This window comes from Lycium barbarum, chromosome 3, assembly GCF_019175385.1.
Source record: "Lycium barbarum isolate Lr01 chromosome 3, ASM1917538v2, whole genome shotgun sequence".
NCBI classification, from domain to species: Eukaryota; Viridiplantae; Streptophyta; class Magnoliopsida; order Solanales; family Solanaceae; genus Lycium; species Lycium barbarum.
In genome coordinates this window covers 138,501,263-138,528,391 of record NC_083339.1, presented here as the reverse complement: position 1 = coordinate 138,528,391, position 27,129 = coordinate 138,501,263, and the positions used below count along the sequence as shown (strand labels likewise).

The 27,129-nt window shown below is 33.4% G+C and overlaps 1 protein-coding gene, 1 long non-coding RNA gene and 1 other non-coding gene across 3 annotated transcripts; all 3 read left to right on the top strand.

Moving 5' to 3' along the window:
- The first annotated feature begins 882 nt into the window (after positions 1–882).
- Positions 883–956, top strand: TRNAI-AAU (transfer RNA isoleucine (anticodon AAU)). The gene has a single exon. It is a non-coding gene; the product is annotated as a tRNA-Ile (tRNA).
- A 2,357-nt stretch (positions 957–3,313) lies between these two features.
- On the top strand, positions 3,314–7,604 carry LOC132632927 (2-hydroxy-palmitic acid dioxygenase mpo1). The gene is made up of 4 exons (XM_060349079.1): positions 3,314–3,863; positions 7,007–7,069; positions 7,152–7,223; positions 7,317–7,604. The coding sequence occupies exons 1-4, from the start codon at positions 3,525–3,527 to the stop codon at positions 7,431–7,433; spliced, it is 591 nt and encodes a 196-aa protein (XP_060205062.1). The 5' UTR covers positions 3,314–3,524; the 3' UTR covers positions 7,434–7,604.
- A 5,504-nt stretch (positions 7,605–13,108) lies between these two features.
- Positions 13,109–19,634, top strand: LOC132632926 (uncharacterized). Its single transcript, XR_009579498.1, has 2 exons — positions 13,109–13,519; positions 18,588–19,634. It is a non-coding gene; the product is annotated as an uncharacterized LOC132632926 (long non-coding RNA).
- The last annotated feature ends 7,495 nt before the right edge of the window (positions 19,635–27,129 follow it).

The window sequence follows — 27,129 nt, the reverse complement described above, 5'->3', positions numbered from 1 at the left end:
AACAGTGAACATGATGTAAAATGTGTCTACAATGACAGAATTCTCAAAAAAAAAAAAAGTAAATTCGCTTTGGACGTGACATACTATAATCATAATTATTACTTACACAAATTGTTAAACATTTGGTAATTAGATATGAAACAGGTAATGATAATAACACTTACAAACATTCTTCATGGCTTCATCACTTGGGTGCCAAACAGATTTGTGAGTTATGAGGTCTCTTTGACCTTCCATGTGCTCAACTAGTACTGCCATCAATGGCCAATACTCTGGAAGAACATTCCCTATAAACTTACAATTTCTTCCGCCACTCTCAATCTATTAATTATACGTACAGTTGACACATATACGGGTAGTCAATACATTAGAACATTTCAAGAACGAATCGTGAAAAATAATTATGGATTGTAGAAGTGGTAGTAGTGTAGTACTACTTAATTACCTGGTGTCTGCCGTTGCCAAAAGCAATGCTTGAGTATTGACTAAACTGAAAAATGCGACAGAGAAACAGAGGAAATTAAATGCTAAAGAATTATATTAGTAAAATAGGGGACGTCGCAAATATAAATTAAGAGAAGGAGAGAATAATTAGTGAGATGGTTATGCCTTTAACTGATCTTGTATAAGGGTGCATGTTTAGTTTTGTAATTTGCATAGAGGAGCTACAAATCCTGGGTTTAACAATCATAATGCTCATGAATCATGATGGCTTCAGCCATTTCTTGAAATATGAAACTGAAATTTTGAAAATTAGTTGCTATTCTCCTCTATTTCTTTTACGCCTCTCAGACGGGAAGGAAATTGGACAAGGGATTCATTTTTGTCCACGGTTTGTAAAAATGCCTTGTTTATGCATCTCACGCACACGAAGAACAAGCTGGCCCATTAGCTCAGTTGGTTAGAGCGTCGTGCTAATAACGCGAAGGTCGCAGGTTCGAGACCTGCATGGGCCATTTTTGCTTCTTTTTTAGCCCAAAAACAGTGACCTGCCTTTTCTTTTGGGACTTCACCTCTTCGAGACGCGCATGGGCCCTTTTCTGGGTGCTTTTTGCTGCTTTTTAGTCCTAAAAACAGTGACCTGCCTTTACTTTTTTCACCTCTGCAATTAAACTACTCTTTGTACGTATCCCACCAAAAATAAAATATCTTTAGAACTGTTATAATAAAGTTCTTTTTTCTCTAACTAAGGAAAATTGAATTAATTTACCAAAAATAAAAGAAAATTGAAATATGTTGATGTGGATATTATAGTATTATACTCCTAGTGAAACTTTTTATTTTTTCCAACTGAAGGCTCAATGACTGAACTTTTCTGTTAGCTGAAATTTGGTGCAGCAAGTTTCCATAAGAGCATTTCCAACCCAACACCATTTCTTATACCAAATGCTATTTTGGTGTAATAGTTGGTATTTTGGTGCTGCAACCCAATACCATTTCTTACACCATTTTGGTGTGTGCGACTAGTGTTACACCAAATTTAATGTAACACTATTCATCAATATTTTATTATATAATACTTTTAATTTAACATATTATAAATTTTAATTTTTTCATTTAGGTTCCTAATATACCTAATTATTTTTTATGTAATATCTTTATAATATTAATTTTGGAGTATAATTTTTATAAATTAATTTTTGTATATATATTTTATATAAAATTGTAAGTTAGTTTTATTATAAGTTATAATTGTATAAAAAAATATAACTATCACAAAAATGAAAAGTGCAAATGTAAAATATAATATGTTATAAATAACACAATGTTCAATAACATAATAATTTAGAATTGAAAATACATTAAAATCTTGCTAAACGTATTGCTCCTCCCGCCCATTATGTCATTCAAAGAAACGAATATGAGGTGGGTTATTATTTAGCTGACAGTATATATCCAAAATGGTCTACTATTGTGCAATCTATTCGTGAGTCACGTTCTCAAAAGAAGAAATATTTCGCGATGAAACAAGAATCATGTCGAAAAAATGTTGAACGTGCATTCGGAGTTTTGCAATCTCGTTTTGCAATTATTGCAGGGTCGTCACGTTTTTGGAGAAAAGAAGTGTTACATGATATATTAACTACATGTATTATACTGCAAAACGTGATAGTCGAGGATGAGTGTGATCTCAATGCACCAATTCGAGATGCTTGGGAAGGTCCAACTCCAACAGTAGAAATATAGTAGATGAAAATTACCATTTTAGCTCGACACAAAAAAATTAAGGACAAAGGTGCTCACTTTGCACTTTGTAATGCATTAATAGAGCATTTATGGGAGCAATATACTAATCTTGGAAGTTGAATATTTATGTAGAAATTAAAATAAATCTTAACACAATGTAATATTTATTTAATTATATTTTATCAATGATTTCACTTTTATTTGAATTATCCATTAATATGTATAATGTATAGTATTTGGTTACAATTTATATTATTTAAAAATTTATGTTATAAAATAATTTTATATTAAATGGTTATATAAGAAAGGAATATGAATTATATGGGATGAATGTGTAAAAAGAAAAAAAAAGGATTTTTTTTATGAAATAAAAAAAAAATTAAATAAAAGAAAATAATATAATATAGAAGAGAGAGAAGCATATAAGAGGGATATTCTTTTTTGGTGTAAAAGTAGTGTAATGGATTGAAGTTAATTTTCACCATTTTTGTGTAAAAAATAGTACTTAAGGTTGGAGATGCATGGAAGCTGTAAAGTCTGCAACTTTAAATTGAAAATAAATAGATAAAGAAGAACCTAACTAGTAAAACAATTCACTGATTGTGATTTGTCATTTGTCATTTTGGTGTAAGAGATAGTGCTTAAGGTTGGAGATGCATATCGTGCTTAAGGTTGGAGATGCATGGAAGCTGTAAAATTTGCAACTTTAAATTGAAAATAAATAGATAAAGAAGAACCTAAGTGGTAAAACAATTCACTGATTGTGATGTGTGAGTCATAACTGAACCTTGAGAATAGGCTCGTGCCTCGTATATTCTTTTTGAAATAGGATTATCATGTGATGTGCCAAGTTGCAATCGAAAATTCAAATTCATCTTTTCAATAATAAAGATTTCCTTCAACTAAAATAAAATACAAATAGATGAAAGGCAGTACAAAATGCCTAAGCTAACGCCCTCATATGTGAATACGATCTTCTTATTCTTCTTCTTTTTCTCCTTTTTTATTTATTGATTGAAATTTCTTTTTCAAAATTTAAAACCTCTATTTCTTAAGTGTCAAAGAAAGAAGCTGGACACGCCTTTGACCAAATAAAGGGAAATAATAAGAAAAATGAGAAACATCAGCATAGACAACATCGTAGCGAATCAACGGGCTTCTCTGAATTTGCTCTCGATTTGTCATTCTTTATTTAATCCTTTTGTACAAAAATACAAAATTCCCAGTTGTCTTTACGACTTTCCTCTTTATAATCCCAAAACCCAAATAGGGGTCAAATATTTCAACCCCATTTCATCATAATAATTCCCCAAGATTACTAAAGGATTGAAGAAGATATGGAAATCTTTGACCTAGAGAAGCAGTTTGCATTCTATGGCGCTTACCATAGCAACCCAGTGAATATCTTGATTCACATGGTATTTGTGTGGCCGATTTTTTTTACTAGTCTTGTTCTTTTCAATTTTACGCCCCCACTTTTCAATTTACCTCCAATTCAGCTCTGTGAACACAGCTCCTTGGTTCTTAATTATGGGTTCTTGTTTGCTTTGGTTTATGGTGTGTTCTACGTCTGTTTGGACAAGAAAGCGGGCTCTTTGGCTGCTTTGCTATGTTTAATTTGTTGGGTATCCAGCGGTATGGTTGCGAATCAATTGGGTTTCTCTTTAGCCTGGAAGGTAAAGGGTCTTCTCTCATTTATCTCTATTTCCCTCCTTTGTTTGCTGGTTAGAGTTATGCAGAGTTTAGTTATTCATGTATTAATTATTCCATCTTATACCTTGCATAAAATAATATTCCGTAAATTGACTTATTGCTTAATTACGTGTTTTAGTTATGCGAGATTGTAAACTGGTAACTAAACACTTTATTTGGTGTGCTAAATTTTATACATAGCAACTAAAATGCTGTTAAACATGGTACTAGTTATGTTGGTTTTAGTACATGAATAATTCACTTCCTAACCAGCAACCAAACGACCCCTTTAAAAGTTTGAGTCTTTGTCATTTTCCTTAAGCCTGGCTGCTCTCTTGATTTTCTTGGCGTCATTTACTATTTTAAGTTATGTCAGGCTCCCGTGGATTTGGGATATTGTCTGTCAAGATATAAACCTGTTGGAGAATTGTCAATTTAGAAACAGGCAAACTGAAGAAAAATGAGGACGTTCTAATTTGCATTAAATGTTACTTTACTAGAACAAGACATGCATTTCGTTACAAATATCAAGCTAGGATTTTAAGTTTATGAGTTTGGATTCTAGAAAAGGTAATTTACTGGGTTGTGAATAAATTATTTATACATACTAGGTGGAGTAAATTTCTTAACACAAATACACGGTCTTGGCCAAAGTTACTAGGTTTTGCCGAACCCGTGAGCAGAACTGTAGCTCCACCCCTGACACATATTGAGGACTTGTTCAAAGCCTTTTGGCTTTAGCCTTTCTCAGAGCTTCATTTCCTGTCAATCCTCTTTATTTGTTCTTGATTGTTCATTCTACTTATTACCAGCAATTGGAGTCTCTGGACTGCACCTTATTCTAACCAAAGTTTCAGCCTTCGTCACATTGACACATATGTTGATCTTGTGTGAAGCCAAATTAGCGGTCTATTTCATGCTTCCTCCCGGACGAGCATAGTTAGAATGCCAATTCCCCCTTTTGCTTGATCTGTTGCTATATTCTTGCACCCCTTCAATCAATCAATCAACTAAACCTCAATCCCAAACTAATTGGAGTCAGCTATATTAATCCTTTGAATCTATTTTTCCCTAATCGGGTTCATTTCATTCAAAGGTCAAACGAGTTGCCTTGCGAGTAAACTAGGGGTTCTCTATATATATCACACTTGCCCAGCACTGACATACAATCAAGAACAAGTCCTGATTACACCAGTTGGACAGGCTAGTTAATGCAAGCTGAAACCAGAATCAGACTATGGGAATTTCGCTGAAAAATGAATACGAATGTTGTATGAACTGAAGAAAACATGGGGCTCTGTTAATCAAGGGTTGCATTTGTCATTTGTCAATCTTATGTTCTTTTTGTATCTAATGTCGTTTGTGGATTCAATGCTCTTTTTACCTGAATTTTCGAATACTGACCTAAAGCAACCATTTAGTTGCTATTCCTGTATTCACAACTGGCAAACTAAAGCTAAACTGGGGAGCTTACAGTCTTATAATGTAGCTTATTTGCCCATCTTAAACACTTAACTGATGGTCTATTTAAACATCTAGTCATTCAGCTGAATTCACTGATCGATTTCACAGCTTCTGGCAAGGGTAGTATCATGTAGCTACCATGTTGTGTACAATCCACACTCCGCTCTACATGACACAACATGTTATACATAACATATGACCAGCCCAGGCCATCAGTTTTTTAGTCCTGACTTCTTTAGCTATAGCAGTTCATTGGGTAGATAATCATAGCCTGTTGTTGTTTGCTCGCATTGGGCTTGGTCAAACTTGGCTGTCATCTATTTGTTGTTCGAGGCCAAGACCAATAACTAATTACGGGGTTACCTGGTACTTGTGCTGGTGGGAGTTGCCTTGTGGAATTAGTTGAGGTGTGCAAGCTTAGCCCAGATACTATGGTTGTATCAACCAAAAAAAAAAAAAAAAAAAAAAACAATAGCTAATTACTACTTGGACAGTCTCATATGGGCTGGTCAATGTTGTATAATGCTTGATCTATTTGGTCGGAAGTAGGGGCGGACCCACGTAGGGCGAAGCGGGTTCAACTGAATCCACGTCGTCCTGTAAATTTACTCTTTATATAAGAAAACTATTGTTAAATTCAAATATAGGGAAGTACTTGAATCCTCTTGACACAAGTCTTGGCTCTGGTGCAGCGGTCAAGTGAGTTCAAAGTGGCGGTGAGCATGTCAGAACGATTCCTCTTAATAACATTGCTTGATTCCGTTTTATTGCTTTTGGTTCAGTATGTACTGTGTATGGTAGGCCAATTGGCTAACCAACCTTATCAAAAAAAAAAATGGTAGGCCAATTGCTAACCATGTTACGGAAAAAAACAAAGGAAATTGGCCAACCATATACAATTAATGCTAGTGAACTGCTAGCTAGTAATTTATTACCTTTATTTTGTCTCTTTTTTTTTTTTTTTTTTTTTTTTTTTTTTTTTGTCTTTCTATTTCACCATGTATATTTTTGTTTTCTTACTGAAATTCAAGAAAAAATATTCTGAAATCTATTTTACTTCAAACAAAATTTAACTTTTTATTAATTGACTTTTGGTACTCTCTTTCATAGTTTTTTTTTCTAAAACATATATTTGTTGCAATTACATATAGTTTGTTAGTTTATTTTAATTTGGTTAAATTAATTTATATTAGTTTTGCTTAGTTTGAAACTCTTTTGTATTGTCTTTTTAGTAAATAACACATTGAAAATTAGAAATGATTTTGTTAAATTACGTAGAGTTAATAAATTTATAACTCTTGTTGAATTAGTTTTTGTGTTTCAAATTGGATAGATTTTTTATGAAAATAAATGTAAATAGGTTCTTTGTAATTTTTTTCAATTCTGCTCAACTTTGTTAAATTAATGTGTGTCGAGTTCAAAATAATCTTATTTTGAGGTTACATTATTTTAAAAAAGAACAAATAAACGAGCGCGGGCTAATCTAGTTTGTTGTGCCGGCGCTGCTTACACTATTGGCTATCGTTATTGGATATTCACTGATTGAACCCGCTTGTGTAAAATCCTGGGTCCGCCACTGGTCGGAAGTACTTTTCAATTTGTCTAGCTCTTTTTGAATCAAGTATGTGATGGTTGGTGCTAACTATGAAAAACACATGGCCAGGTTGTTCTGGCGGCTCAGTTATTCTGCTGGACTGGACAGTTTATAGGTCATGGAGTATTTGAGGTGATCATTTCTACTAATTTTATGTAAGATTCTCAAAGCTTCCATTAAATTGGTCGCATGACATTGTTATTCAATTTTGTAGAAGCGAGCACCTGCTCTACTGGACAATCTTGCACAAGCGTTCCTTATGGCACCATTCTTTGTACTCCTTGAGGTAGTTATACTAGGTCTATCATCTATGTTAGGATACAAGTACCTTCAGTTGTTGCATTATCTAATCTTTTCGTGACTTATTGGTTCCTCACAGGCCCTCCAATCTCTTTTTGGCTACGAACCATACCCTGGGTTTCATTCAAAAGTGAAAGCAACAATAGACGCTGAAATCAAAGAATGGCAGGAGAAGAAACAGAAAAAGATATCTTAAATTCGAATATGCGAGATTGTTACCTATTCTAGTTGTATCTGTAATGAAACAAAGCTGGTTCACTTGTGAACCGCTTATGTACACGTTAACTTGGTTTTGTATACATACCTGATATAATCAAAAACTTGGTTTTATATGCATCCTTTATGAAAAATCAATTATTTATCGAGATGCACCAAGCCTGTGGTTTGATGCACCAAATGGTGAAGTATTTGCGGGTTTTGATGTATGATGCATCTTACCAGTTATGAAGGACTTCGCTAGATGTGAATTTGATTATCTTACTAAATCCCATGTGACACACCCCATCTAAAATCCAAGGGATTTTGATGGTAATCTTCTCAAACTGAATTACCAAAGACGGTGGCTCTTGAACTGTTTCTAAGTGCTTGTCTTCTTTTAATGGGATGGATGTTTTATAGGCAGCAGCTACTGCACCATTAGTGCGTAAATGATTCAACACTCTTTTTTCCTAGTTGTTTTAACTTACTCCAAGAACGTAACAAGCTCCCACGGGCAGATCAAACTGAAGTCAAGAAACTAAAATTGCATTTTGATTGTTTCATCTTGCTAGCGCTTGTTCGTGTTATGTACCGAAGGAAGAGAAGAATATGCAGGAGTTCGGAACCAAAATGACCCAAAAAAAATCTTTTGAACCAAAATACCCCAATAAAAAAAAAGGTGACATAAGTACCTTTAGCGTAGTAATTTACTGCACTAAAGGACTTAACCGTAACGGCGCGGTTAAGTTCTTTAATGCAGTAAAATACTGCGTTATAGAACTCAGTAATTTTTTTCTATAACGTAGTATTTTACTGCGTTATAGAAATAGTTAAAAAAAAAAAATTGGCCAACTTTATTTTTTGCAACACTTCATGTTTTTTTTCCCATACTTTGACCAATGATTAGTCGTGTGTCAAGATTCCGAAACATCAATATTTTATATAGAACCTAATATTTTTTTCTGCGTACAATAATGTAGGTTCAATACATCAAGCATACGTAAACGTTCGGATCGTCATTTTAGGTGTTGAAAAGGTGTCCGAAGTAAGTTTTGTTTGAAAATTTTAGGTTTAAGAGTTCTACATACATAAACGTCCATTTTTGTTTGAAGACTTATTGTCATTAACTTAAAGTTTTTTATTTTTAGGGTTTAGATTTAAGTGTGTTATTTTTTAAAGCGTAACTTTATTTCGAATTTACGCGATTTTTTGCGCTCGGATGTCCTATTTACGCGATTTTTTTTTTTTAGCAATATATTCAAAATAAAGTTACGCATTAAACAATAACACACTTAAGGAACACTTAGTGTTTTTTCCCATAAAAAGATTGCAACATCTTATTTTAATAAATCTTTTCTTTGCAACATTTAGTGTTTTTTTCATACTTTGACCAACGATTAGTCGTGTGTCAAGACTCCGAAACGTCAATATTTTATATAGAACCTGATATTTTTTTCTGCGTACTATAATGTAGGCTCAATACATCAAGGATGCGTAAACGTTCGGATCGTCGTTTTAGGGGTTGAAAAGGTACCCGAAGTAAGTTTTGTTTGGAAACTTTAGGTTTAAGTGTTTTATTTTTTAAGATTTTGATTTAAGCGTGTTTTTTTTAATCAAGACATAACTTTATTTTGAATATAAATCTAATTCTAAAAAATATAGGGAGAAAAACTAGTTGTAAAGTGATCAAACTTTAGATGGTCATAACTTTGCGCTGGGATATCCGTTTTACGCGATTTTTTTTTTTGATCTTGCGTATTTTTTCGAGATCTACGCAGACACGGCGGTTTTGGCCGAGCCGATTTTTAAAAAAACACTTGTTATCCTATTCAATTTTAATTTTCCCCCAAATTAGCTTGAAGTTTTTAGTTTTCTTTACTCACAATATGATGATACGCAATAGATTTCAACATAAAAATCCCGGGACAATGTAGTTGTGAATGTCAATTTCACTTTTGTGGTTTCAATTTTTCAAAATAAAGCTGACTAATTTTCTCGACATATAAAGTTGACTAAAATAACCTTATAAAAATAGAACACTTAAATCTAAAGTTTTCAAACAAAACTTACTTCGGACACCTTTTCAACCCCTAAAATGACGATCCAAACGTTTACGTATCCTTGATGTCTTGAGCCTTCATTATTGTACGCAGAAAGAAATATCAGGTTCTATATAAAATATTGACGTTTCGGAGTCTTGACACACGGCTAATCGTTGGTCAAAGTATAGAAAAAAACACTAAGTGTTGCAAAAAATAAAGTTGGCCAATTTTTTTTTTTTTTGTACTGTTTCTATAACGCAGTAAAATACTGCGTTATAGACCTTTTTTTTTTTTACTGTGTTCTGTAACAGGACTTAACCGCGCCATTACGTTTCAGTCCTTTAGCGCAGTAAATTACTGCGCTAAAGGTACTTATGTCGCCTTTTTTTGGGGGGGTATTTTGGTTTAAAAGGTTTTTTTTTTTTGGGTCATTTGGTTCCGGACTCAATATGCAGTATCTGTATTGGGAATGCACCCCTACTCTTCTTCCACCCAGGTTTTTCGGTTCATTACTGACGAGTGTTTGGTGTATATATATTTTAACTCGTACTCTGTCAAATAATAGTATAGAAAGATGTCAAACCCACAGGGATTGATTTATCTATTCTACAGACGTTTCTTGTTTTAATTACTATTTGAGAAAATAAAAAAGAGTTGAGTTGTGAGTTAATTAACAAAAAACGCGGAAATAGAGCAATGGAGATATAATTTGATTTTTCACAAATATAATAAAAGGTGTTGGGATCCTGACTTAACTTGATATTTCTATGATAAAGTAAATTCTTTAATCTTCAATTTCTATTTCTCATAAATGTATAAATGTCTCTCTCGATTAAATTTATATATTATTACTTAAGTTGAAGAATTAATCGCACTCCTCTCGGTTATACAAATTAATTATCAAAATAGTAATATTAAAGCACCAGAAATATATGCTTAAACTGAAACATGCTCTTTATAGTAAGTCCCTTTCGGTTACCTTACTTGCTATAACTAATCAATACATTATTCGCCTCTCTCGATTACAAATAAGTGTAAAATTAATTACGACACAAAAGAGATAGATGTCACTAAATAAATGTTAACATCTATCAATACGACAATTAACTATGTTATTGCTTCCACCTCTCTCGATTACAGAATTAGTAACAAGTTAATTGGTAGTATAAATTTGATAAACATTAACAAAATAAAATAACGTCTAACAGTAAAGTATATAAAAGTTAACTAGAAAGCTTCCGCTCAAACATGTGAAATTGAAGAATAATATCTACTATTATATAAAAATATCAAGATCCGTCATTCTCCCAACCCAAAAGAAAGTTACTCCATATTGGAGTTAATACAACCAACGGAAATATTGATGTCCATTAAATAAGAAAATAGAAGAAATATTCAAAAAGAATAATTCCGCTATTTAATTAAAAGCAGGAACTAGAACAATTTCCGACACTAATAAATCAAAGAAAATTTTAGAAGAATAAGCTCAAGAATGGAGCAAAGAAGCAAAAGACTCTTTACGAAATATTGTTGCTTCCCCTCCAACTCGTCTCCTCCACAGCATCTCATTGGTCATTATTTATAGAGTCTTGGCATGACAAACTTGTAAATAACCTTCTCCTTTTGGTAAGTTGAAAATTGCGATGCAATTGGTGTAGCAGTGTCTTTCCCTTAATTTGGCAAGTTGCCCACTTGTGTCATTTGCTTACTTAGCTTCGTCATATAGTTTCTTTTAATGCTTGTGTCTTTTTGAGTTTACAGCACCAATTGAAAATGCCGTGCAATTTCTTTCTTCACTTCTGCAATATATATATATATATATATATATATATATATATATATATATATATATATATATATATTATTTTTGTTGTATCATTCTTTATAAAATAAGAACTTGAATCTCTTTTGCCACATATCTCTTTCGTCGATGAGTTATTGATTTTCTTATTATATATATCATGGCATTTTCTGCAAAATAAAAGAAAAATATTAGTATTAACATTTAATAGCAACTAAATTTATATATGGTAGTTTTTTTCTTTTTTTCTCATCAATTACTTGAATAAATATGTAAGCTAGTCTAAATTCTTTTTTATCCATTACAAGGCGGTGCATGTTGGACTCTCCTGCTCCTCATTGACTCTCTCGCGCTCTCTTATAAACTTGTCCCATTGGCCCAAATGTGCATATGCGTTAGCTAGAGGGTCATTGGCACGAGAACGATTATCCTTCAAAGGCACTGGTCTTTAATTTTTGGTCCTCAAATGGGTGGTCTTTAATTTTTAGCCTTCGCCTAATATCATAAGGTTTGGGGTTCGAACCCCAGCTCAATAAAAAAAAAAAAAAAAATCGCAAGACAGAGTTTTGTAGTAAAATTAGGCCTATTAGGGCCAAAGTTAGGCCTCAGGCAGAGTTTTGAATGCAAAACTCTACCAGGCAGAGGTTTGAATGCAAAACTCTAACAGACAGAGTTTCAAATTTCAAACTTTACCTTGAGGCAGAGTTTTGCATTCAAAACTTTGAGTGCAAAACTCTGCCTTACGAATCCAAACCTTTGTCTTGCGATTTTTTTTTTTGCTGAGTTAGGATTCGAACCCAGAACCTCAGGGTATTAGGTGAAGGACAAAATTAAAGACCACCAATTTGAGGGTTAAAAATTAAAGATCAGTGTCTTTGAAGGGTAATACGCACAAAAAAATGTTAGCTAGAGGATGAATAGCGTAGATACGTGATTTTTGACCATTCTTCAGATTTTACACCGTTTTGAAGTTAAATGGTTTTTTTTAGGCTTAATTTTGATATTTTGATTTCATTTTAGTAGGTTTTATCTGTGGAAATAAAAAAGGACGTTTTTTAAAATTATTTTTAGAGTGCAAGTTTTGTGTTCCAAATAATATATTTATCTTGTTTTTTTTTTTAATTCTTTTAATGAAAAAGAAGATAAAAAATGAGAATAAATACTCCACCGAATATAAGTGTCATCTTATCGAAATTGTCTATTAAGAAATCAATAAATACAATGTGGAGTTTACTAAACTATCCTTACTTATTAGATATTGTTTTGAAAATAGAACAATATTAAAGAGGATTATTTCTTTAATATTAAGGACATAGTTAAAAAAACTTTCCATTTTTTTTAAAAGGCAAGGTCACTGGGTCCCACCCAGTGACTATTTTATTGATTTATTAAAAGCCATTTTTTATTTTGATTTCCCAAGAAAATACTTATTTTGGGACATACTTTTTTTTTCTTTTCGGAAAAGGCTCAAATATGCCATCAAACTATCAGCAATAGCTTATTTATGCCACTTATCAATAGGTTGGCTCATTTACGCCATCGAACTATCGGAAATGACTCATTTATGTAACTCATCAATAGTTTGGCTCATTTATGCCAATGACTCATTCATGCCATTTTCATTAATACCGGTTTTATAATATCAGATATGACACATGACCTCCAATTAGAGGTCTACATCGTTTAATTAAACCAACCCAATTTTAAATCCCAAATTAGTTAAAAAATCCAACTCATACACCCGACCCACCCACAACTATAATATAGTTAGAGGCTATGTGTCATATCTGGTATAGTAAAATCGGCATTAATGAAAAATGGCATGGATGAGTCATTTTGATAACGGGCGATGGCATAAATGAACCAAACTATTGATGAGCTGCATAAATGAGTCATTTCCGATAGTTCAATGGTAAATGAGCCAAACTATTGACGAGTGACATAAATGAGTGAGTTTCATAGTTCGATGACATATTTAAGTTTTTTTTTTTTTTTTTTTTTGGGTCGCTAAAGTTACACTTCTGGGACGAGAAACTCAATATAAATCGGACATGACCTAATTTCCTAGAACCTAGCAGCAGTTCCATGAGCAAAACTGCTGCAATACCCACAAAGCCCTAATTTTCTCTCTTAGAAATCATGAAAAGCCACCGACACAGATTGTTTGAGGTCTCCGGTGAGTCGAGCTCTGGTCGCAGTCAGGAGAGTTGAAATCAGATTGTTTGCTTTTAGCTCGCAACGGTACATTCTTCCTCTTCCTTACTCTATTTTTATCCATTTTCTCATTGTTTCATGATTCAAAACCTGGTCATTTCATCATTATTTTTGTGCTACCACGCCTCTGGTTCGTTTGCTCTGATTAATTCGTTCCCTTGAGTAGTGAACCCATTATCTGTTAGCTGCTTTGAATTATGACAATGTCAATTTTTTTTAGTAGTTAATTTGGGCCAGATTTGACTTGCACAACAAAGTTGGCCATTAGTTAAATAGTAGTGGGTCGTAGAAGTTAATTGGCCATTAGTTCTAATTATTCAACTGCTTGGCAATTCTAATCACAAATACAAGGTATATTCCCATCTCATATGTATATTGAATATTAAATGGTGTTAACTTTCTTAGCATGAAATTTGGATCACAAATATTTGAAACTGTTACCTTGTATTAATTCGAAGAAAGAAGTACAACACTGAGTAGTTATGATTAAATGGTCCATTTTTTTTTTTTTTTGTTTCCTTTACTTGAGACCTGATTTGCGTACTCTGTTGGGTTGGATTTTATTTGTGCAAAAATTGTTTAAAATGGAGAATGATAGATGAAATTTTGGCATTGTACTTTAAGTTGCTTCAGTATGACAAACATAACTTGAGATCGTAAATACTGTGATATGGATTCATGTGACTGGTTCGTTTAATGTTTTGGTTTATCGATTAACGCCGAGTCTCTTGAATCAAGTTCACGATCCGGTATTAGCAAATTGTAGTGAAACATTAGGATATATCAAGCGTTGGTCAAAGTATAAGCGCTTTTGAACTAGTATTAACTATGTGGTCGGTTACTATCCTTGATTTATATTTAGTTAACTTTAAAGGTCATATGTGTGGTTATGCTCTTTGACATTTAATAATTAAATGTGCTTTGGCCATGTATTCGGTTACGTCCCTTGGTTAAGTATACAACAATAAATCCAATGAGTCTCGGTGGGGTTACCCTCCTTGACTCTACTTTTAACCCAGAAAATTGTGAGTAAGCGAGATGAGAATATGAATTTATTTAAAACCATGTTGTAAATAATTAAAAAGAAAAGAGTGCAGTAAATTAAATAAATTGAGTTTGACTATGTGTTGTGGGTACTCTCCTTGGTCTACTCTTATTAAAAAAAAGTTTTGTGTGCGCTTACGCTCCTAGGCCAAAAATATAAATCACATTTCTAAGCGAATCAACTGGGAAACATAGGTAAGACCTAAAGCAAGAATAATTTTAGCTAGTATTAGTCGATAAAAGCGACCGTGCTAGAATCACGGGACTCAGGATGATACGATTCGGCTTGTGGAAGAATAGATTCTTGTTGATGATCCAACGAATTCAAAACGATAAAAGCTTGAAAGAATTGGTACGAAAGAAATGAGACTCAAGAACTAATTAACAATCAAGTAAGAACAATTACTAGTTGTTAATTAGCTTAGAGAATCAAAGAAATGACATAAGAAGTAGACAAACCTAGGCCAAACACTTGGAAAATTGGGAGCTACTGGCAGCGTTTTATTAAAATGCACATAACTTTTTGTACAGAGCTCTGATTGACGAACGATTTGTTGCTTTGGAAAGTAGACTCATTGAACTTTAATTTAGATAAGTTATGCATACCATAACTCCTTATATACACGAAAATATACTCTCCTAAAGTCGGGCCAACACTTTAGAAAAATTTCTAAGTGTTGAAAAAAAAGAATCTCTCTGGAACTGGGCCCCACACGCCTGTAGGCGCGCGTCAGACTGTTGACATGACAAATTTTATTTGATTTTTTGCTTGGGCCCACAAACACTTTTCAATCTTTTGACTTGAAGGTTTTTGGATCAAACATCCTCTTTTGCCTTTTTCTTCAAGATGAAGGTATGAAGATGCTCATGAACATGAAAAACACCCAAATTTCAATCTACCTTCAAATCAACTTGTTTTACTCCTAAATTTCGGATCGAAGCTCCCCAAAACTAAGAGAACAAAGGCCACTGCAAATTAAGCTCAAAATCAACCTCAATCACCAAGACCCTTTTTGAGTTCTTCAAAGCTTAAAGATCTTCAATGGTGATTTCTTCAAAACACCTCAAAATACTCCCAAATTCGAGATCTAGCTAGATTTGATAACAAAGAACTCAAATCTAACCCCTCCATTCCAACGAATCAATCAACAACACCAAATTTTTGAGATTTTCGAATTTCTACTTCTTTTTTGTTGATTTTTTTTCTTGAACCAAGGATGAAGAATTGATGGAACAATTCTTCTACCAAGCTCTGATACCAAATGATATGAATCGACTTGGACTTAGTTGAAAAATTCGAAAATCACAAAAATCATTGTTGTTGGATTTGTGTGTATTTGAGGTTGGATTTGAGTTTTGAAGGGTCAAATCTACTTAGATCCGAAGTTTGAGGTTGATTGGACAAGTTTTGAAGAATCCACCATTGGGGGACCTTCAAGAACACAAGTGCGTCTGTTGATTTGGGGCTAAATTGAGGTTAATTTGTATTGGGCTTTGTTCTCCTAGTTGACTAGAGCCTAGATCTGAAATTTGTGCAAAAACGAGTTGAAATTAAAGTACTTGGGATTTTGAATGTTCTTGAAGTTCATAAGGATCTTCATACCTTCATCTTAAAGAAGAAGGCAAAAGAGGGTGTTTGATCCAAAATTCTTCAAGTCAAAAGGTTGACAAGTGTTTGTGAGCCCAAGCAAAAAAAATCAGAAAATTAACCCCAATTTTTTGAAAAAAAAAGTGCCACGTCAGCCCTAACGTCAGTAGTTTGACGCACACTTGCAGGCGCGTGGGCCCCAATTTCAGAGAGTTGATTTTTCAACACTTAGAAAAATTTTCTAAGTGTTGGTCCATGATTTGGGCCCAACTTTCGGAGAGTATATCTTCTTGTGTATAAGGAGTTATGGGTTGCATAAGCTATCTAAATTCAAGTTCACGTTGAAATCACGTCAGCTTCACAAAGCTAAAGCAACTCCTTTGTATTGTAGTTCTATATTTAGTTATTCTTCCAAAAGAGTCCTTGCAAAATTGGGATATTCTTATTCCTATGATATGGATAGGTCTCCTTTTTAGATTTTTTCTTTTTTCATTAAAAGGAGAAATAATATTCCAAGATAAATAGTACAGTGAATTGTTCCAAAGAAATAAATCGGGGTTGTCAATTTTCTCAAAAACTGAGCTAGATCTGTACAGCCTTGCTCTAAGACGACGCAAAATTCATCTTTATGCCATTTTGAGATGAAAATGTCTTAATTTTGCAAGGATTTTTTGGAAAGAGTAACTAAAAATAGAACGCGATATAAAGGGTGCTAGACCTAATTTTGTAGATCCTAGCAGCAATTCCATGAGCAAAACAACTGCATTACACACACAAAGATAGCAGCCGCAACTAGCTTCCTCATGTAGAAATCACATTAGCTTCATAAAGCTAAAACAACTCCCTTTGTATTATTATTATTATTATTATTATTTTATTTTTAGTTATTCTTCTCAAAAAGTTTTTGCAAGAGTGGATATTCTTATCCCAAAATGGAATAAGCCATTGATATGGATATGATGAATTTTACCATGTGACAACAATATTCTCCTTTTTTGACTTTTTCTTTTTCACTAAAAGGAGATATAAAAATTCCAAAAAGAATAGTGCAGTGAATTGTTCCAGAAAAATCAATTTGGGTTTGTCAATTTTCTCAAAAATTGAGATAGATTCATAGAACCCTGCTTTGAGGCGACACAAAATTCAACTTTATTCCATTTTGGGATAAGAATATCCAATTTTCCAAGAACTTTTTCAGAAGAGTAACTGAAAATAGAAACACAATATAAAGGGAGCTAGATCCAATTTCGTAGAACCTAGCAGCAGCTCCATGAGCAAAGCAACCGCAATACACACACAGATGCTAGCAGCCGCAGCTCTCTCCTTCTCATGTAGAAATCACGTCAACTTTCACAAAGCTAAAGCAACTCCCTTTGTATTGTGTTTTTATTTTTTTATTTTTAGTTGCGCTTCCCAAAAAGCTCTTGCTAGATTGAGATATTCTTATCTCAAAATGAAACAAAGGAGCTAGACAAGGGCTTTTTGGAAAGAGTAATAGAAAATAGAAACACAATATAAAGGGAGCGAGACCTTATTTCGTAGCAGCAACTCCATTGGCAAAACAGTCGGAATACACTCACAAAGATAGCAGCCGCAACTCTCTCTTCCTCACGTAGAAATCACATCAACCTCACTAAGCTAAAGCAACTCCCTTTGTATCGTGTTTTTATTTTTAGTTACGATTCCCAAAAAAACCCTTGCAAGATTGGATATTGTTATCCCAAAATAAAAGAAGTCATGGATAGAGATCAATTTTATCATGTGGCAACATGCTATTGGTTTTCTTTTTTTTTGATATTTCCTTTTTCATTAAAAGGAGAAATAAAAATTCAAGATGAATAGTACAGTGAATTGTTCCCGAGAAATCAATTTGGGTTGTCGATTTTCTAAAAAATTGAGGTAGATCCATAAAGCCCTGCTCTGAGGCGACGCAAAATTCATCTTATTCTATTTTGGGATAAGAATATCCTAATGGTATAAGGACTTTTTGGGAAGAGTAACTAAAAATAGAAACACGAGCTAGACCTAATTTTGTTGAACCTAATAGCAGCTCCATGAGCCAAACAACCGTAACACACACACAAAGATAGCAGCAGCAACTCTCTCTCCCTCACGTAGAAATCAAATCAGCTTCACAAAGCTAAAGCAGTCCCTTTGTATTGTGTTTCTATTTTTAGTTATTTTTGCCAAAAAGTTCTTGCAAGATTGAGATATTCTTATCTCAAAATGAAATAAGCCATGAATATGTATAGGGATGAATTTTGTCATGTGACAACATGCTTTTGGTTTTCATTTTTTATTTTCTTTTTTCATTAAAAGAAGAAATAAAAGTACCTAGGTGAATGGTACAATGAAATTTTTCCTGAGAAGCCAATCTGGGTTGTCAATGTTCTCAAAAAAGTGAGGTAGATTCATAGAGCCCTGCTCTGAGGCAAATCATAATGATATATTTTGCCACTGTAGATAGAGACTCTGGGTTAGTCCGTCCGGATTACTTGGGTATGGAACCTGTTCAATCTCTTCCAAGTTAGTACATCTATTGAAAAGAAAGAGAAAATATTGTTTAGAGAGAGTACTGTTCTTTAATTCTGATTAAGTCTAATTTACTATTGTTTAGAGAGAGTACTGTTCTTTAATTCTGATTAAGTCTAATTTACAGTAGCCAATTTCCTGTACAGAACTAAAACTACTGGAGATCTTCACTATTGTGATATTGATATTGTTCAATCTCTTCCAAGTTAGTACATTTATTGAATAGAAGGAAAGAATATTGTTCTTTGATTTTGATCAAGTCTATATACACTAGCCAATCATGTACAGAACAAAACTACTGGAGATCTTCACTATTGTTATATTGGTATTCATTTACATGGTGTGATGGTGCTTATATTAACAAGAAAATGTGACATTTATTCTGGTTGGAGGGAAAGAGAAGGAATATTAAAGAATTTATCAGAAGGGTAGCATATCCCTCCATTTAACTTATTCTTCCACGAAGTAAAAAAAGGAGATACTCCTTATCCTCTAATCATCCCAATTAGCTATGTAATTAGATATAGCAAAATACGTGAAGTTTGCTTGTGTTGGTGGGAGATAATAGGTACCCGTTAAATTAATCGAGGTGCGTGCAAGGTCCGTACACCACTAGTGTAAAAAAAAAAATGCGAAGTTTGATGTCCCAAGATGATGGGAGGGTCTCTTCAGTTTACAAGCTACCCTCCCAATTGGCCAAATTGTGATATACGAGGCCTGAGTTGTGTCTGAAATAGCAGTTATTTGGATTTGCTCTTAAATCTTAATTCTATCACCAAGTGAAGCAGAAAGTGGCAAGGAAAGAAACATCAGCAAGGCCCTGGACTTGGATGTTATTGTCTTGTGGCTAAATCATTTCTGGTGGGCCTTTTATAGTGCTGTCACAGGGATCACGCCAGATTAGCAAACCAGCCCACTTCAATTATTGGCATCATTCTTGTAGATTATAGTTTTAACCACAAAAGATCAAAGCTCGGACATTGTTGCATATTATTAGTTTTACTACTTCTATCCAAACATATAAATGATTGGGCCCTTTATTTTTTTTTATTTTTTTTAGTTTTATGACCTTTTTACAAGAGATTTTCATTTTTTATACATCAGAGATATGAAAAAAAACATACAAGAGATCTGAAAAAAAATATTTTCTTCTATTCAAATTATAAGAGGCCAAGAGATCCTATTTCCTCAAATGATTATTTATTTGGTCGGTTTCAGCATAGTGCTTTTAACGACTTTATGTTTATCAATAAATTTCAATCAGTTAGGGTCTGCTCTTAATGTATTTGTATAAATCAACTTTTATGACCTTGGAAAATTAATCTTAATGTACTCTTGAATACTTTCTCATTCTAATTATACATAAGAAGTACCTTAATTTTGTATCTGACAAATACACCCAATTGAGGAATATTGAGCCTATCTGAAGCCTGGCCTTTCAACATTAACAATATGTTTCTCGACAGCCTCAAGGAAACGATTCCAATGAGCTTTCTCTCTGTTTCAATCAATTACTTAATTAATTAATTTTCTGCATCCAACTGAAATCCTGTGATTTGTTAACAAACTTTTGTTATTTTAGGAAGAAAAGATCATTAGTTACACCCGACAACTAACTCGAAATGGCCTGGAAGAGTAAAAATTGCATACCATGACGCAAAGACAAGTACAAAAAATTGAAAAAATAAAAAATAAATGACAATGACTAGCATGTTATAAAATGACTCTAAAAGAGTAATAATATTAAAGGATGAAAACTATAAACATAGAGTGACAAAGAGGAGAGGTTTTATTATTCTTCCAAAATGTGTTTCAAGTACATTACATATGAAAACTTATGCCTCTATTTATAGTGCTACATATGCATTCAATATATGAGATAATGGAAGAACCATTAATATGGTGAAAGATAATGGAAGAGGCATTATATTTGTGTAGTGGACATCCATTCTATATTTCATAACATAGTAAACTTTATTTGTTTTTTAGGCACAAAGAAAAGGGAGATAAAGTGAGCCAAAGAAAAGGGCCAACCCTGATAAGGCACGTTTCTTAAATTATTAAGCCATATAACTAACTTGAAATGGCCTTAAATTTTATATTAAAGCCAAAAAGGGATTACAATCATATGATAGCTACCACAGAAACCATCCTAAAATCTTGACAAGAATAGGACTCAGACGACATCCTTGTATTTTTGTTTTGTTACCGACATAAAAGGTTTCGTGTGAAAGTTGCATAAGCATGATTAATGGGTCCTCTTACGTCATTAATTCCCGGCTAATCTTTCATAAACAAATGAAATTTATAATCTTGATTTCGTTTTAGTACTAAGATGGGCCCATCTTAGTACGCTGTGGTGGTGCTACAGGCACATATACAGCACAACCAAAGCTTCGGAGATGAGCAATATTTGGTTCATGACCAAATACTAATTGTGACGGGGAGTATTTATTATAATGAGTCGGTCTGAGACGAATAAGAGATGCTGCATGTAAGATAGCATGTTCCCAGACGGTAGTGGGCAACCGTGTTTTCATAAGTAGTGGTCTTGCTATCAATTGTAGTCGTTTAATAAATGACTCAGCAAGGTCATTTTGAGTATGAACATGTGCTACAGGATGTTCAACTTTTATCCCAACTGATAAACAATAATCATCAAAAGATTGAGACGTAAATTCTCCGGCATCATCGAGGCGTATGGCCTTAATGGGATAATCCGGACACTGTGCCCTTAAGCGTATTATTTGTGCCAATAATTTCGCAAACGCCAGGTTTTGAGACGATAGGAGGCACACATGAGACCATCTTGAAGATGCGTCTATTAGGACCATAAAATATCTGAATGACCCACAAGGTGGATGAATAGGTCCACATATATCCCCATGTATACGTTCTAGAAAAGCAGGGGATTCAATGTCAACTTTTATTGGTGATGGCTTAGCTATCAACTTACCCTGATAACAGGCAGCACATGAAAATTCACCACTTTCAAGAATCTTCAGGTTCTTAAGTGGATGCCCATTTGAATTTTCAATAATTCGTCTCATCATTATTGATCCAGGGTGACCTATTCGGTCATGCCAAAGCACAAAAGTACTTGAATCATTAAACTTCTGGTTTACGATCGAGTTTGCTTCAATTGTACTAATTTTTGCATAATACAGACCAGAAGACAAAGTTGGCAATTTCTCCAAAACATATTTCTGGCCGGAGACATTCTTTGTAATGGCAAGATATTCATCATTTATTTCGTTTAATGTCTCAGCGTGATATCCATTACGGCGGATATCTTTGAAACTTAACAAGTTTCTTGGGGATTTAGAAGAGAATAATGCATCTTCTATAACAAGTTTCGTCCCCTTAGTCAGAAATATAGTAGCTCTTCCGGAGCTTTCAATCAATTTCGAATTGCCAGAAATTGCATTAATATTTTCCCTTTTTCTACGCAAGTGAGAAAAGTATTTCTCATCTTTGAATATGGCATGCGTTGTCCACTATCAATCACACAAATATCTTCATGATTGGTCATTGATCCAAATAAAATTTGAGGAATTTCCATAGATTCTTCAAAATGAAATAATAGATAAACTGAATATCGAAGTAGATATTATGATTAGGCAAAGCATTACACACATTTTATTACATATATTACTATTTAAACAAAACATTACACACACTTCATTTACATAAACATGGAAACATAACCACATACAAACGACACGTATGAAATATCTAAGTTTTTACAGATCCATCACCGATCAAATGATCTATTTTTCCTTCAGGGAGTTCAAAGAAATCTGCCACATCTAGATGCATGGGCTCAACATTATCTTCAGAAATAAAATTTGCTTCGGCATCCTTTTCTGCCCTTTTGAGAGAGGCTTGATACAACATAATTAGGTGCTTTGGCGTACGACAGGTACGTGACCAGTGCCCCTTTCCTCCACATCGGAAGCATTTATTTTCTGAAATTTTCTTTTGCCCAGTTTCATACTTTTCATCCTTCATTTTACACTGCTGCTGGTGAAGGGTATTATTTGGTGCAAGACGAGAATCATGATTAAAATTTCTTCCTTGACCACTGTCATGACCACGACTGGGGCCACGACCTCTTCCACGCCTAGAATGGCGAAAATTTGCCTCATTCACTTCAGGGAATGGGGCAGTACCAGTGGGTCGGCTTTCATGATTTTCCATTAATAATTCATTATGTTGTTCAGCCACTAGAAGATGTGCGATTAGATCAGAATATTTCTTGAACTTCATTTCTCGGTATTGCTGCTGCAGGAGCATCCTCGAGGCAGGAAAAATGGAGAATGTTTTCTCCAGCATATCATGATCAGTGATATTTTCACCACATAATTTCAACTGAGAAATAATTTTAAACATGGCAGAATTATATGCTTTAATAGATTTAAAATCTTGTAGCCTTAAATGGAGTCAATCAAAACGTGCTTGTGGAAGTATGATCATCTTCAGGTGGTCATATCTATCTTTTAAATTATTCCACAGAGTAAGAGGATCTTTAACAGTGAGATATTCCATTTTCAAGTCCTCATCAAGGTGATGGCGAAGGAATATCATTGCCTTGGCACGGTCTTGGTTTGATGCCTCATTTTTATCTTTGATGGTGTCTGCCAGACCCATCGCATTAAGGTGAATTTCGGCATCAAGAATCCAAGACATATAGCTATTGCCGGATATATCTAAGGTTACAAATTCACGTTTAGTAAGATTTGCCATTAGTAAAGGGAAATAGAAAGTCAATACCTTCGAGGCTTTTAAAGTATTTGCTCGGAACGACAGAGTCTCGTGCTGATAACGTGTTATAAAATGAAGCTAAAAGAGTAATAATATTAAAGGATGAAAACTATAAACATAGAGTGACAAAGAGGAGAGGTTTTATTATTCTTCCAAAATGTGTTTCAAGTACATTACATATGAAAACTTATGCCTCTATTTATAGTGTTACATATGCATTCAATATATGAGATAATGGAAGAACCATTAATATGGTGAAAGATAATGGAAGAGGCATTATATTTGTGTAGTGGACATCCATTCTATATTTCATAACATAGCAAACTTTATTTGTTTTTTAGGCACAAAGAAAAGGGAGATAAAGTGAGCCAAAGAAAAGGGCCAACCCTGATAAGGCACGTTTCTTAAATTATTAAGCCATATAACTAACTTGAAATGGCCTTAAATTTTATATTAAAGCCAAAAAGGGATTACAATCATATGATAGCTACCACAGAAACCATCCTAAAATCTTGACAAGAATAGGACTCAGACGACATCCTTGTATTTTTGTTTTGTTACCGACATAAAAGGTTTCGTGTGAAAGTTGCATAAGCATGATTAATGGGTCCTCTTCCGTCATTAATTCCCGGCTAATCTTTCGTAAACAAATGAAATTTATAATCTTGAAAATAAAAAAAAATACTTGCCATAACAAGATAATCCAACAATGTGAAAATTCTTTAGCTCAGAAGACAAGCTCTATCAATAGCCTCAAAAGCTAAAATATAGACCATAATTAAGCACCCAGAAAATATTTCTTAAAACTTTTTTTTTCAAAAAATAAAAAGCAGTGCATGTCTTCGACACCACAAAAGGAAATCGAAATAAAGTCTCATATGTACAAATACTTGATCACTATCCCTTTCATGTTATTCAATCAACTTTTCCTTTCTACTTGTTACTCTTACTAAACTAATTTAGGAGATACTTCATTTTCAACCATTATAGTGTAAGGAAGGTTTTTAAAAAATGTAAATTAAGGCTAAAGCATCCAAGTCTTGCGGGGATTGGACAGGCTTTTGGGAATTTTTAAATAAACTTGTGACATCATTATTTAATTGATTAGTTGAACCAAACAATTAAGGTGAGGCCAACACATGAAAGTGACCCCAATTTTAAATACCAATAGCCACTATTTCTAGAGATTTGTTCTTCGAGACTTGGATATGTTCCTTCTATTCTGTGAAACGGAGGAGTAATACAGAGAGTTAAAGGTTTACATTTGATTGTAGGTTTAATAAAGCTTTGAATAAACGATCTCCGAAGAAAAAAGAGAGACGGATGAGTACCCGAAGGTTTACAAGCAAATGAATATATACTTATTGAAGAAGGGTTTCTTCGACTTAATTGTACCACATAATTCTAAAAAAAAGTTCAAAAGTGAGTTATTAAGCTTCACGCTTTGAATCAAAAGTCAAGCAATGTCAATCCCAACGAATATTGAAAAAAAGATGTTGATTTCGAAATCATTTGCCATTTGAGATGAATATATTATGTTTCATTTCTTATCTGTTATTGAATTGTGTGGGTATATTATGAATTTCCTCCACTTGTCCGAATTTGTGACTTTTATTACCAGATTCATTTTCTATGGTTTCCCTTATCAAACTATAATTACCAAGAAATTAGTATATACATGTAGCACTAAATAGAAAGCTGCTGAATACACTAGCTACGCCAAACATGAATTTCTCCTTTTGCTCTTAGTAACTTACACAATACATTATTGAAGATCCAAACCTGTTTCTCATGCAAGAGTAATATAACAATCTGTTTAGTTAAAATTTTGAAAGAATGACTAGCTAGTATTCGAAAGGGCAACAGTAGTTCGAATTTAAAATCTAAAAATCATATCTCTAGTTTTTAATAATTCTCTCATTTTTAATATATTAATTGCTAGAACTTTATGATTATCCTCCAGCGCATGTTTAATAAGCATTAGTTAGTATATTAAGAGACATCTAGATGTTTCTTGTTAGGACTACAGGAAGATCATCATCAGAAAAAGCTACTATTTCTGGCAATTTGGGTATATTCCTCTAATTCCTTCCGCGCTTATATACTGATTGTGATTATAAGTAGTATTTATTTAGTTTCATCGCCATCATCATCATCATTATTATCGTTATTATAATTTGCTAAAAGGATCTTGATTAGTATTTGCAGACATCATGTACTAATGGATAATATTAAATTTTCACAAAATTGGGTATGTCATCTCATCTCCATCTATACAAAAAAAATCGAACATTGGTCTATAATACATCATGTCAGCTGCTACTGATAAATACATGTGATGCCTCGTGTGAACGTATATCGAAAACCGAAAATTCCAGTAGCTACAATCATAGATATTGTTTCTCCACTAAACACAAAAAGGAGATGAGAGAAATTTGAAATTTGAAGATAAAACTTGTATGTTGATCACTTTAAAGAACTTAAGAATCAAATCTGAGACTAACAAGTAACAACTGTTAGTCCAAAAAAATTAATCACTTAGCTCATCGAAAGTTAGTGCCTGTTTGGCGAAGTTTTTGAGAGTCCAAAAGTAATTAATTATTTTTTTTTCCAGAAAGAAATGTTTATTTTAGAGAATTGAGGTGTTTGATCAATCTTTTAGGAATTAAAAAAAGTGTTTTTGAGTAGTAGCAGAAGCTGAAATATATAGTTTCTCCCCATAGTAGAAGCTGGAGTTGTTTTTAATTTTCCACTGCTATAATATTGGCAAAAGTGTTTTTCAAATTGATTAGTCTACTATCGGAAAATACTTTTTCAAAATAAGTATATATATTTTGAAAACTTGGTCAAACATACTAATATGTGACACGTATCAAACATAGAACAATTTTTTTCTCAAAAAAGAAAGAAACCAAACTATACAGCTAGCTAACAGCAAGAAGCATTTCAGAAAATGTGAGATTTTGGTTAATTGTGTAAATGATTTTGGTCAAACCTTATAAAACTTGTAAGCATGAGAACATGGCAATTTTGCATCCACAGATGCAAAGAAATACTGGCACATAAGCCACGTAGTATAATAAAACCTAATCTAATACTGCATTAAGAGATTTGCAGTATGCTTTGGACCTCAACAAGATCACAATGACCTGACCAAAAAACAAAATTCTTATCACCATCTTATTATAAATTGATAGTTAGGCAATGCATTATGCAGCAGTCAATCATTATAGCATATTTTACAAAAGTACTTTTAGAGATTTGGGAAGTCTTAAAGAATTTAAAAGTGACCTAGGCCTAATTTTTATTCCCTAAATACCAATAAGATCCAATCTTCTTGCGCCACGTAAAGCTGTCTCATTTCTTGGTACGTGTTGGAACAAAACAAACAGAACTAAGCCTAATCAGAGTTTAATGGTCAACCCTAGAGTTAATTAACTAAACCAGAGTTTAGTTAAATTTTCTTGCTTGGATCAACTGGGAGTGGCCAAGTGTGTGTTTTGATTATGGTTTTTTTATTGGCTATATATGGCGGCACTATACTATTTCTTCATGGGCAAATTTTGGTGGCTGATATGAATGTTTGACTATTTAAGCCAATCTGAACGGTTCAATATTGTTTAGAAGATTATACTAATTTAATTCCTTAAGAAACGCAATCTTGAACAGGTGGCCCTCCTATAATTTAGGTTTCTTTCCTGAATAAGAA